This window comes from Larus michahellis, chromosome 9 (assembly GCF_964199755.1).
Source record: "Larus michahellis chromosome 9, bLarMic1.1, whole genome shotgun sequence".
NCBI lineage: Eukaryota > Metazoa > Chordata > Aves > Charadriiformes > Laridae > Larus > Larus michahellis.
In genome coordinates this window covers 45761681-45773515 of record NC_133904.1, presented here as the reverse complement: position 1 = coordinate 45773515, position 11835 = coordinate 45761681, and the positions used below count along the sequence as shown (strand labels likewise).

At 64.2% G+C, this 11835-nt stretch overlaps 1 protein-coding gene across 2 annotated transcripts; it reads right to left on the bottom strand.

Moving 5' to 3' along the window:
* Positions 1–518: 518 nt before the first annotated feature.
* LOC141748441 (glycine receptor subunit alpha-4) lies at positions 519–11835 on the bottom strand. 2 transcript variants are annotated; one of them, XM_074600501.1, is made up of 10 exons: positions 11588–11835; positions 8661–8794; positions 8252–8319; positions 7283–7506; positions 7092–7174; positions 6754–6894; positions 6456–6670; positions 6020–6169; positions 5038–5142; positions 519–2049 (listed from the first exon to the last, which is right to left on the bottom strand). In XM_074600501.1, exons 1-10 carry the CDS (start codon positions 11668–11670, stop codon positions 1762–1764), a joined length of 1491 nt encoding a protein of 496 aa, XP_074456602.1. In that variant the 5' UTR covers positions 11671–11835; the 3' UTR covers positions 519–1761. The 2 variants fall into 2 exon arrangements, with proteins under 2 accessions (XP_074456602.1, XP_074456601.1); XM_074600500.1 differs by lacking the exon at positions 5038–5142 and having other exon boundaries at positions 11588–11760.

Here is an 11835-nt window from a genome sequence, read left to right as displayed (position 1 = left end):
GCGGTGGGATGGAGCTGGCTCGGCCCATCCCGGTGGGTCCTGGGAGTGGTCTGGGGCTGGTTCTCCTCCACTTGCCCCATCTGTGAAATGGGAGCATGCGGGTGAGCGCTCTGCGGGGTTCGGGGGGCTGGGCACAGGGTGGGGGTGCGGAGCTTTGCGCCCAGTGAGTCATGCAAGGGAGAAGGTGATGCTTGCGCAAGGAGTGGGGCCAGGGACCATGGCGGGGGTTTCTGTCCTGGTCTGGCTTCATCAAGCGGTGCTGGCCTCCCGCCCACGTCCCCCTGCCCTGCAGGGCCCCTTTTGCCATGACAAGTGGGTCACTGGGGTTCTCACCGTGCCATGATGGCACCACAACCTCCAAGGAAAGGGGTGAATCCCATTTCCATTCTGTGCTTCCTGGAAGACCCTGGGCCCTGTCCTCCACCTGGGGCTGGGGGGGGATGGACCCTGCCGGGCTGCGACACCCCCCGGGCTGGCTGTGAGCAGGAGGAAAGGAGAGCATCAACACATTTCTCTCTGTAGGACCTACATAAGCATCACCTACTGCTTTTATTTCCTGCTAAGCACGGAGGATATCCAGGTCTGGAGGGCTGTGGAAGCCTTGCTGAGCTTGTCCTGCCGAGGTTTTGGATTCTCTCCTCCCTGGTGGAGGAGCAGCGGGGCTGAACCCCCCCAGGAGATGCCACACCTGGGCTCTGGGGTGGAGAGAAAGCTGGGGAACGAGGCAGTTTTCACCTCCGGCTCTCTGCTGGCACTCTGGTGCCATGGGAACGCAGCAGTCTGGGGATGCCACCACTCACTGTGCTCCTCCGAAGGGATCGGCCAAGCTGCCCTCACTGCTTTCATCCCGAAAAATCTCCCTTGGAAGATGAGCTGTGGGCCCTACCCTGCGGCGGTGCAGTGCCGGCTCCCCAGTGCCAAGTGGCTCCCATCTGTGGCTGCCATGGCCGCCTGTGTCCCCTCACCGTCAGCAGGACCGGGCCCGCCTGCTGCCTGCCCCAGGGACGGCGTTTCCTTGGAGAAAGCGGAGCCTCCTGCCCAGTGTCCCTGCTGCTGTCCTGCCTGTGGCCGCGGGCATCACAGGCAGCTCTGGGCTCTGCAGGGAGGGGAGCATCCCCGACTGGCTGCTTTGCTGTGCGTCGGAGCTGGCTGGGGGCTGGAGGGGCCCTGTCTGTTGCTGGGCTGGGGGCTATGGGGCCGTAGCCAGCACCCCACGCAGTCTGGGTGCAGGCAGGGGTGCTGCCTGCTGTTTCCTGCAACCGAGCTCCGGGCCAGGGGAGGAGAGAGGACTGCACCTCTCGCCTGGCTTCTCGTGGCCCATGGCTCAGTGATGCAGCCTGGAAAAGCAGCAGCCTGACATGGAAGGCGTGGAGGGTGTTGGCTGGAAGGTGGTGTTCCCTGGCCACCAGCTGTGCAGCATCCCAAAATACCGGGGAGTCCCCTGTGCCATGGCAGTGCAGCATCCCTGGGTACCTGGGGCTCCCCCAGCACCACAGCATCCCTGGTACCCGGGGGTGACACCATGCAGGACGCAGGAGGGGTCCCTCTCTCCAGCTAACCATGGGGACCTGGCGTTGCTGATCCCCCCCGCGGGGCCCCGGCATCCAAAGGGACATGGGGGCTACAACATGTCTGGACTCCAAGGCCCAGCCCGGCTGCATCACTGCTTCGGGACAGAGGGAAACATGGTTCTGGCTGAGCTCGTGGTGCCCGGTGTCACTGCGGGGGTCAGACCGAGAGGCAGTCATACTTTTCCGGGCCTCAGGGCACCGAGTGGATGTCCTCCGAGCGCAGCACTTTGTAGACAACCCAGTAGAAGATATTGAAGACCAGGAAGGTGAAGGGGAAGACGGCTCGGGAGATGGTGTCGATGCGCTTAGCCCGGTCGATGTAGCGCCTGCGGAGGCTCTCCCCTTCCCGCAGCAGCATGCCGGCCGGGGGGGGGCTATAGATGCTGGGGCCCTCCGCAGCCCCATCCTTCGGCTGCAGGCAGTGGCCCAGCCCGTAACCTTGCAAGTAGAAGCGGCTCTCGCGGACGAGCTCTTCCTCCTGGCGAAGGGAAAGGCTGTCAGCCAGGGCACCTCGTGGGTGCCGATACTGCAGGGCGAGCAGACGCTTGTGGCTGCGTGTCCTATACACCCCCCCCGCCGGGCGATACGGTCGTGTAAGTGGCCGGCGCAAGGCTAGGTGATTTTTCCGAAAGCCCGAAGGGTGCAGGCAGAAGCACGGGGCCGGCAGGCTGCAGGCAGCGGCGTGCACAGGGTGCGGGGGCCAGCACTGACCGACTGCCTTGTCGTCTGGTGTGTGTTTTAAGGGTGCACCCAAGGGCGACCCCAACCCTGGCAGCCTGATCCCCCCTGGCTTCCTCCCAGCTCTGGCTGGGAAGCCCGGCTCTCCGGCAACTGGGGGGATGGGGGTGAAGTGGCGGGGGGTGGAGATGGGCACATAGGGGTGCGGGGGATGCAGGTTATACAGGGGCAGGGGGGAGGCGGGTGCAGAGCGCAGAGCGGTGCAGGGTGAATTGGGGCGCAGGGAGCTCGGGGGCGCAGGCACCGCTGTGGCAGCCGTGTTTGCTGCAGGCTGGACGCACGCCTGGGCCAGTGGCTAGGAGGGGTCAGGCAGCTTGCCGGGGCAGAGCTGGGCAGGGATGCAGGAGCTTGGCTACCATCAGGGCTTGCAGGGCCTCCCAGTCCCTCCACGGGCCCAGATCCCAGTTTCTCCCCATGGCTGCTTAGCGGGGGATGCCCAGTGCAGCAGAGGAGGGAGGCTGAGAGAACTGGGCTCCTTGCTGGCCTCTCTCTCCTTGTTCACCCCATCTCCCCCATGCTGGCAGTGGGCTGCATGCCCATGGGGGCTGCGTGCCCATGATCAAGCCTGCAAAAGTCCTTTGAGAGCCGGGCACTTGCCCTCACCCTCGGGTCGCAGCCCACAGCCACCGTTTGGTGGCACAGCCCTGCTCGCCTCGCAGCCCCTCGGTACCGGCCAGCGCTGCCCATGCTCCTCCCCAGCCACAGCTGCGCATCGTTAGCGACGCGCATCGTTAGCGATTCGCCTCATCCTGCTCTTCTATCCTGTACGCACAAAGATTTGGCTAGGGACCGGCACATGCAAGCCTGGGCTGCACGTCTGGCTTCTCGCCGAGCCCCTGGAGCCACTCATTTTGGTCTCTGTGGCTCATCCCCCCTTTGCCCCACTGCTGCTGTATCTGCGGTGGGTCTCTTCTCCCCGGGGCGTGCTGCAGGCCAGCCCCTCGCCTCGTGCTATGCCCACACGCAGCCCGGGTGCCGGATCCCAAACGCCGTCTCCCACCGGCACTGCCCTCCGAAGCCCGGAGAGCAGCCTCCTCGCTGAGGTCAGCCTGCACAGGCGCTCAGCCGGCACGGGGGCTCTCATGCGGACAGCTTGCACCCTGGCGTCTTTATTTAACTCCGAAATCTGCCCGCTAAGCAAGATTTCTCAGTGGGAAGAGCAGCAGCGGCTCAAAGTGCTGAGATTAGTTCTCATTTGCAGCAGAGTTTTATTCCCCTGTGCCAGGCGGAGCGCTTGCGGCCACCTGGGGGACACGGTCGGGGGGGGGGACGGGACGGGGACCCTGCATGCCCTGCGGGGCAGCAGCTATTCCCCCAGCCCAGGGAGCCATCAGGCTCAGCCAGGGCGTTTTGGGGGAGGAGATGGCAGATTGGGAGTGCTGGTCCTCCCAGCTGGGTCCCTCTGGGCTGGGGCAGCCCCCAGGTGCTTACCGAGGGCCGAGGCTGGGGACAGGGAGCTCCCTGGGCCTGGGATTTGCCGTGGGGCTGCATCGCCTGGGCTGTGCTGCTGGCACTGGAGCTGCGGGCAGTGGGGCTCTGCTCCAGTGTCTGGCCGAACAGCAACCCGGGATGCTCCTGGCTGCACCCAGTGCCGTGCCTGCAGCACCCCGGGGTGGCTCTACAGCTTCCACCTCAGGGCGGCTGCGCTTTGGTCTCTTTTAAGCCACCAGATTGTTCCTGGGTTTGGCAGAGCTTCCCCCTCCCTGTCCCGGTTGGGTGGGTGCTCATCTCCAGGGGTCGGTGCCCAGGGGCTGGGAAAGGCAGGGAGCGTGGTGGGGGGAGCAGGGAAGCATCTCCTGGCGTCCAAGGGCTGATGGTGGCGGAGGGGAGGCTCGGGGCAGCCCGGCTGGGTGGGGAGGTGAGGATGTACCGGGCCTGATCTCCTCCTGGGAGCTGCGGTTGTCCCCCAGCATCTCCCCGCTGCCTTGGCAGCCTGCCCCACCGCTCCTCCCTACACCTTGAGCTGCAAAGTGCCTGCGTGCCCTGAGCAAGTGCCCACGCTGGGGTGACTGCAGGGAGCTGTGGGTGCCTCAAACCCAGAAAAGCCACCAGGCAGAGCTCCCACCCTGCCAGAGGTGTTGGCATGGCCAGGGGTCACAGAATCACAGAATCACAGAATGGCAGGGGTTGGAAGGGACCTCTGGAGACCATCTAGTCCAACCCCCGGCCAGAGCAGGGTCACCCAGAGCAGGTGGCACAGGAACGCCTCCAGAGGGGTTTGGAATGTCTCCAGGGACGGAGATTCCACCACCTCTCTGGGCAGCCTGTGCCAGGGCTCTGCCACCCTCAGGGGAAAGAAGTTCCTGCTCAAGTTTAGGTGGAACTTCCTATGCTCAAGTTTGTGCCTGTTACCTCTTGTCCTGTCGCTGGGCACCACTGAAAAGAGCCTGGCCCCATCCTCCTGACCCCCACCCTTTCAGTATTTATGGTCCATCAATCTGCCCCAGCATCATTCATCCCTCGGCAAAGGGGGCTGCTTTACAGAAGGGGAAACTGAGGCACGGAGCAGGTGTGTCTCCAGGGAAATCTGCTCCATTCCCATCCCTCTTTTCATCTCTTTACAGCCTAGGGAGGGGCAGCTCCATCCTATGGGCACATACTCTGTGCAAATCACTGCCCTGCTTCTTCCACTGGGGCCGGCTCCTGGGGGGGCTGGTTTTGGGGAAGAGGGGGGTGAGGTTTGGCTGGGGGTTGCGCTGCGGGGGGCTGCCGGAGGGTCGTGCTTTACCCGGGAGCTGGAGAGCTGCGAGAGCGTCGCGTAGGTGTGCTCGCCGCCGTGCCGGCCGCTCAGCTGCCGCAGGGACTCCAGGCTGGCCGTCCCGCTGCTCAGGCCCTTTTGGCATCCGACACCAAACAGAAACAGGACAGCGGGTGACCGATGGCTCTGCCCCGGCCCTGGGGACAGCAGCTCTGGGTGCCGGGATGGGGACAGCTGGGGGACGGGGGCTCAGCATGGGGGGGAAAAGCCCTTCCAGCAGTGCCCGGGCACTGGGATCCATCTTCGGCAGGTGCCGAAGGGATTTGGCTGCACAGGGCACTGCGAGCCCGGCGGTGTGTACGTGTACTCGTGTTTTCCATGGAGGTCTGGTGCCTCGCAGTGTGCGTGTGGCAGGAAAATGAGAGCGGGGACAGCCACGTGCCTTCCCGGAGCATCTCGCAGGCCTGATGCCTGCGCCGATGGGCTGACGGAGGGGAGGACTGTCCTGCGAGAGCGGGACCCTGCCTCTCCCGGCCCTGCTGCCCTCCCCTCTGCAGCCCAGACCCTGTCCCTGGGTGCCACCAGGTCCCCTTGCTGCTTCACCGCCCTGTCACCTCTGCGGCACAGCGAGGAGCCCGGGTTTGGGGCTGCAGGTAAGGGGAAAGGCCGTTTCCCCCACCCTCGCTGTTTATTTTTCTTCGTTTTTAGAGGAAGCAGAGCCTGAGGATGTCCCAGCAGGAGGATGGCAGCACCCTGGGCGCGTTTGTGCTGGCAGAGCCTGGGCACCCATGGGTGCTGTGCACCGTGCTGCTCAGGCAGGCAGAAGGACTGCGATGCCCGTGGGTTCCTGGTGTGCCATCAGGGCTGGCTACAAGCCCTGGACAGAAGGACACAGCCCAGCACTGAGCCCTGCCCCGGCGGCTGCTGAGGAACTGGCCCTGTAGCCCCAGGGTGTCCCCTTGGCTGCTGAGGACGGACAGACGTCATAACAGCAGTGGTGGAAGGGACTCACCATCCTCTGCCGCCGCTGGCGCCGGCGCAGGCGCATGAACTCCTTGTGCTGGCGGGAGACGAAGTTGACGGCTGCGTACTCCAACAGGGCGGCAAAGACGAAGAGCAGGCACACGGCCATCCAGATGTCGATGGCCTTCACGTAGGAGACCTGCGAGGGCGAGAGGGGGCTCAGGGACCCGCTGCCCCCCACCTTGTTCATACCCCCCCCACTGCCAGCTTCGCCCTGCTGCCAAGGGGCACAGGAGCCCTCTCAGCTGGGACACATGGGCTAGAGCTTGCCCAGCCAAGGAGCACCGTGTTCCCCCTTGGCTACGGATCCAGCCATTCCGAAGGGAAGGGTTCCCCTGCCCCTGGGGCACTGGGGGTGGCAGCGGGCACCCCGGGTGCTCCGAGCAGGCTGGAGCATCGAACTCCAGTGTGGAGCCGGCACTGACCTTGGGCAGGGAAGCACGGGAGCCGGCGCTCTGCGTGGTCATGGTGAGCACGGTGGTGATGCCCAAGCCCACCCGGGCCGGTGCCGCGTCCATGTTGATCCAGAAGGAGACCCAGGAGAGGATAACGATGAGCAGGCTGGGGATGTACATCTGGATCAGGTAGTAACCCATCTGCCTCTCCAGGTGGAACTTCACCTCAATGCAGGTGAACTTGCCTGTGAGGAAAGACAGCCCCGATGGGCCAGAGGGACCCCCGGGCCATGGCGGGGGGGTGGCAGCAGGTCCCTGGGGTGCTCACCTGTGTTGTAGTACTTGGTGCAATAGCCCAGGTCCTTCTCATCCCTGAGGATGAACTGAGGGAGCGTCAAGCCTTCTGCTACCTGCACAGCCTCCTGCTCCTCCAGCCACTCGAAGATGAGGTCGTTCATGGTGTAGCCAACTGGAGGGGACAGAGGGAGCCATGGGACAGGGGGGACATGCACCCCATTCATCCCCACCCTGAACGACCGCTCCTTCCTGCTCACTTCCTTCAGAAGCAGGGAGATGCCAGCCTTTGGGATGGGGTGGGATGGGATAGGATGTGACAGGGTGGGTTGCGGGGGATGAAGCATAGCTTGAACCCCCCTAGGTACTCACAGCTCTCCAGCTGCATGGTGCATGTCTGGATGTCCATGGGGAAGTTCTTGAGGTCCATGGGACAAGACAGGATCAGCGTCAGCCTAGAGGAGGCAGAAGAAAAGAGGGTGTTGCTGGGGCTGCCCCACAGGAGGCAGGAGGAAAGCTTTGCCTCCCCACTTGGGCGTTGGACCGGAGGAGAAGGGTTCTACCTAATGCTGTAGAGCACGTTGCCATTCTTGAAGATGCGCAGCAGCTTGTTGTCGGTGGTGACCTCATGGAAATTGGCCCCTTTCTCGTTGGCGAAGAACAGGTCTGGCTTCCAGATGGAGTCGAGCATGGAGGGGTCGAGGTCGAGGGAGTCATCGGGGTACTCACGGTAAGCCAGGCGGGGGTCATTCCACTGCTGCCGCAGGAAGACGTTCACCCGGTAGTCCTGGGGCAGAGGGCACCATGTCAGCTGTGAGCACCCCACGGTGGCCGGGGGGGAGGAGGAAGAGGAAGAGGAAGAGATGGAGGAGGAGGTGGAAGGGGGGCTCTCAGATGAGGCTCAGCCTCGCAGGTTCTGCCTGCCTGACACTAACCGCTCACGGGGAAGGGGCAGCTCAGGAGCCTTCCCACGCTGTCGGCAGCCAAGGGAAGTGAAAAAGCCAAAGCCAGAGCAGCCGAGAGGAGGAGAAGGAGGAGGAGGACCAGTAGCTGCTGCTTGCAGTGTTCCTCGCAGGGCTCTGTGGCCCTGTGGGAGCTTGATGTCATGGTTGATGGTATTAAGGCTTTGCCCCAGCACAAATAGGGAATTTTTAGCTCTGGGGCTTCCTCAAAGGAGTTCCTCCTGAACCCTGAAGAGGCTGGGGATGGCAAGGACACAGCTCGCCTGTGTGGTATGGCACCTGCCGAGCCTCCAAACAGCAGGGAGCTACTGCTGGCTGCCTTGCTCCGACCCTTCAGGGTGTTTCTCCCAGCTCAGGCATGGGGAATGTGGCCTACACAGCCAAGCTCTGGTTAACTGTCCCCAGAAATGCCCCAGCCATTTGCTGTGGCACTGCATGTCCCCACCATGGTGCTACAGATGGCTCACAGGACCCCCATGAGCACGGCCATGGGTTCAGGCACCAGGACCCACATGCTCCCCAGCCCCGAGGCGCTGGGAGAGGAGCCCGTTGCACTGGCGAAACCCTCACCATGGTGGTCTCGGTGACGGAGCCGAAGCTGTTGATGAAGATGTTGCACGTCACGTTGACAGGTGGACCTGGAAAACAGCAGGAAGCCTCCTCTCACGGCTGGCCGGGGAGATGCAGGCACCGCAGGGGCACATGGGGGGATGTCGCCTCCTGCACAAGCATCCCCCTGCCCGTGGGGTCACCCTCCGCACACCCTGCGAGCACCGCAGCCGCTGGTGCTGTCAGGCAACGTTGGCCCACGCAGGGCGGCTGCAATCGCAGGAGCAGTTGGGACCCTGGGGAGGGCATTGGGACGGAGGGACGTGGGTCTGGGTCCTGCCCCCAAACCCATACCTGCCTCTTCCCTGGTTTTGGACAGCCATAAGTGTGGATTACTGCCAGGTTTGGGACCCCCACGTCCTCCCCTTACCTTTGAAGTTGGGTCGAATCCGGGCGTCGTACCCTGACGTTCGTCCCATAAGCTTGTCCAGGAAATCGGAGGGTGACATGGGCTGGGGGGAGCTTCGGGAAGCAGCTTTAATCTCCTCCCGCCCTGAGACCAGCCTGCAGGGCAGAGGAGCCAGGTCAGCTGCTTGCCGGCACCAGGGGTCTGCAGGCGCATTTTGGCACCCTGTGGGGATTGTCAGCTGCCAGGGGAAGAGGCTGTGCCTGCGCCGCATCTGCTCCAGCACCGGTCCCCAGGACCCCTTCCTCCCTCTGCTGTGATCCCGGCGGCTTCCCCCCTCGCCCATCACAACCTGCATGCCATGAATCCACGTTTTGCCTGTCCCCTTGCCAGCAAAGCCCCTGCCCGCCATGTCCCCTGTCATTTCGTTCGGGGATGGGTGCCTCCCGGCTCCAGGGCTGTGATGGGAATCGGGAATGTTCTCATTCACGGCAGCCGGGCTCTGTGCCGGGGATGGAGGGGGAAAGCGGGCAGGGTCCCTCCCCGGTTCAGTCGCCAGCCCTGGCTTGAGTTGCTGAGCAGATGTCCGTACCCTGGCTGGCACGGACTCATGGCTTGGGGGGCTTGGGGACCCCCCAAGCTGTGGGCTGGCCTGGCGTGAGCGAGGAGGTCACTAGGAGCACAGCTGAGGTTGTGATACCTCGCCAGGGGCCAAGAGGACATGGCAGGAGAGGAGCAGCAAAGCCCACCTCCGCACCGGCCGCGGCAGAGCTGACATGAGCTCTCCCACGCAGCGCTCCTAACGATGATGGAGACTTATTTAAACTGACCTTGGAGGGGATATTTTTGTGAACGCATCGTAGCCTGCCAGTTTCTCTCCTTCCGTCAGTCTATAATGATCATTTCAAGGAACAATGCGAGAGATGTTCGCTCACCACATTGCTAGGCATGTGGCTGTGATGGAGAGGAATTAGCTGGAGACCTCTGGAAACAAAGGGAGCTTTGAGCACGCTGCTGGTGCTGCTGCTCGCTGCCTCCTAACTCCACCAGGTCCATGCTCAGGTGGGTCCCACTCCTGCTTGGAGCTACAACCCCGTTATCACAAGCCGAGGATGATGCTGGGAGCCAGGACCCCCTGGGGTCCTTGTTCCTGCCTCCTTGTTCCTACCTACATACCTTGTTCCTACCTCCTCTCAGGGGAGTGGGATTCACCCTGGAGGGGCTTATGTGCATCCTTGCTGGCTAGAAATGGCCACAACGACCACCCCAACATGATCCAGCTGGGCAGTTTTTCCCTTAATTGGAGAGGGGAGCAGAGAGTATCCGAGACTGGTCCTGGCTGAGAGGAAAAGGCCGGGAGAAATTTACGGAGCTGCACGAGAGAGGTGCGCCTTTGGGAGGAGGGCTGTGAGAGACCAGGGTAACAAGGAGTTAAGCCAGGCCTCTGCCTGCCACATAGCCATGAACCATGTCCTCCTCCCACGCTGGAGAGGAGGATGAGGGGTCTCCCCTGGAGCATGTGGGAGGAAGGCTCCCTTGGCTCCGCGGCAGCTGGCTCCTTGAAGAGGCTCAGCTAACTGGCCAAGCAGCAGTGGATCTGCAGCCCCAGCAATGCTCGGACCTCGGGGACTGCAGGGGGGGTGCAGAAACACCCCGGGTGCAGCCACCTCCAGCGGCATCTCTGGCAGGGCCGTGCTGGCACACAGCCCCTGGGCATAGCCCCTGCGTCCTGGCTCTTCTCAGGGTTTGGCGGCAGCTCCCCAGTTTGGCCACTGCCTGCCCCAGGGGACTCTGCCGCTAAGCTGGCCCGGGCACTGCGGGGCTCTGGAGCTCAGCGCCTCCGTGGAGGGAGGGGATGGTGGGGCTGGAAAACGCTCACGTCCACCTAAAAATGCCACCCCACCACCCTGAGAAAAGCAGTTTCCGCATATGAAGTGATGACATTTTGACACGATTTCTCCCCTCCCCGGCACAAAAGCTGTGGTTCCCCACCGCGCTGCTCCAGCTGTACTGGCTGAATGGTGGGAGGGGGGCTGGGGCCAGGGAGTGGGCTCAGCCCAGGGGCACTGCAGCCCCCCAACACCTCCCTGCCTGTCCCACTCTCCCCAGCATCCCACCTTGTCCCAGATAGCACCCAAGGTGGCCGGAGAGGGAAAAAGGAACCCTGGGGGCTTTGGATTTTCCACCCAGGTGGGCCAAGAGTTGTTCCAGCACCCATGGAACCTGGGTCACCCATTGGCCTTGGTGACCCAGGGGCTGGGCCGGGGACTGTCCTGAGCCCACCCCCGCCCCCCCGCCCCAAACTCCCTGAGCCAGGAGAGGGTCTGGGCGTCACAGGGACTTTGCAGCATTGGAAAGGGAGCTGCCTGGGCCATCACCTGGCTCAGCTCATCCCTTCTCCCACCATGGCAAGGGTCCCCAGCTGGCCTGGGGCCAGAGGGACCGCTGGGGAGACTCAGCACTGGGGCAGGGGCTGCTGGGGATAGGTAGAGCCTGGGGGTGTGTGGCTGGGGCTGGAGGGGGAAGGTGGGTCCCCAGGGTGCTGGGTCAGGGTCTCGGGGAATTGAGGAAGAGGCCAGATTTGGGGAGCTCTGGCAGCCTGTGGGAAGGTCCGCATCGGGACTGGGAGGGTTCTGGCTGGGGGGAGCAGCCCCTGAAGAGAGGTCTGGATCGCGGCTGGGGGGTCCTCGGGCTCTGGGAGGGGATGCCCATGTCCCGCAGGAGAGATGCATCTCCGAGAAGGGGTGATGCCCAGGTCCCGGCGGGGAAATGTGTCTCCCGGGGGATGGGGGTCTGGGTGCCGGAGAAGGGGGTGTCGGAGGAGGGGGTGCCGGAGGAAGGGGTGCCGTGGGAAGGGTAGGGAGAGCAGCGGCTCCCGCAGCCCCACGACCCGCGAGTGGGAGCCGCCCCGCCGGACGCGCAGCGCCGAGCACCCCGCGCCGTGCGCTCACCTGAGCGGGCCGCGCCGGGGCAGGAGGCAGCCGAGGAGGAGGAGGAGGAGGAAGGCGAGGACGCCGGCCCGGAACGCGCCCATCCCGCCGCAGCCCGCAGCCCCGCCGCCCCGGGCGCACGGGCATGACCCGGCCGGCGGCGGCGGCGCCCCCGCTCCCGCTCCCGCCGCACCGGGGCCGCTGCCGCCGCTGCCGCCACCTCCCCCCGCCCGTTCCCGCTCCTCATAGTCCGGGCGAGCGGGAGCCCG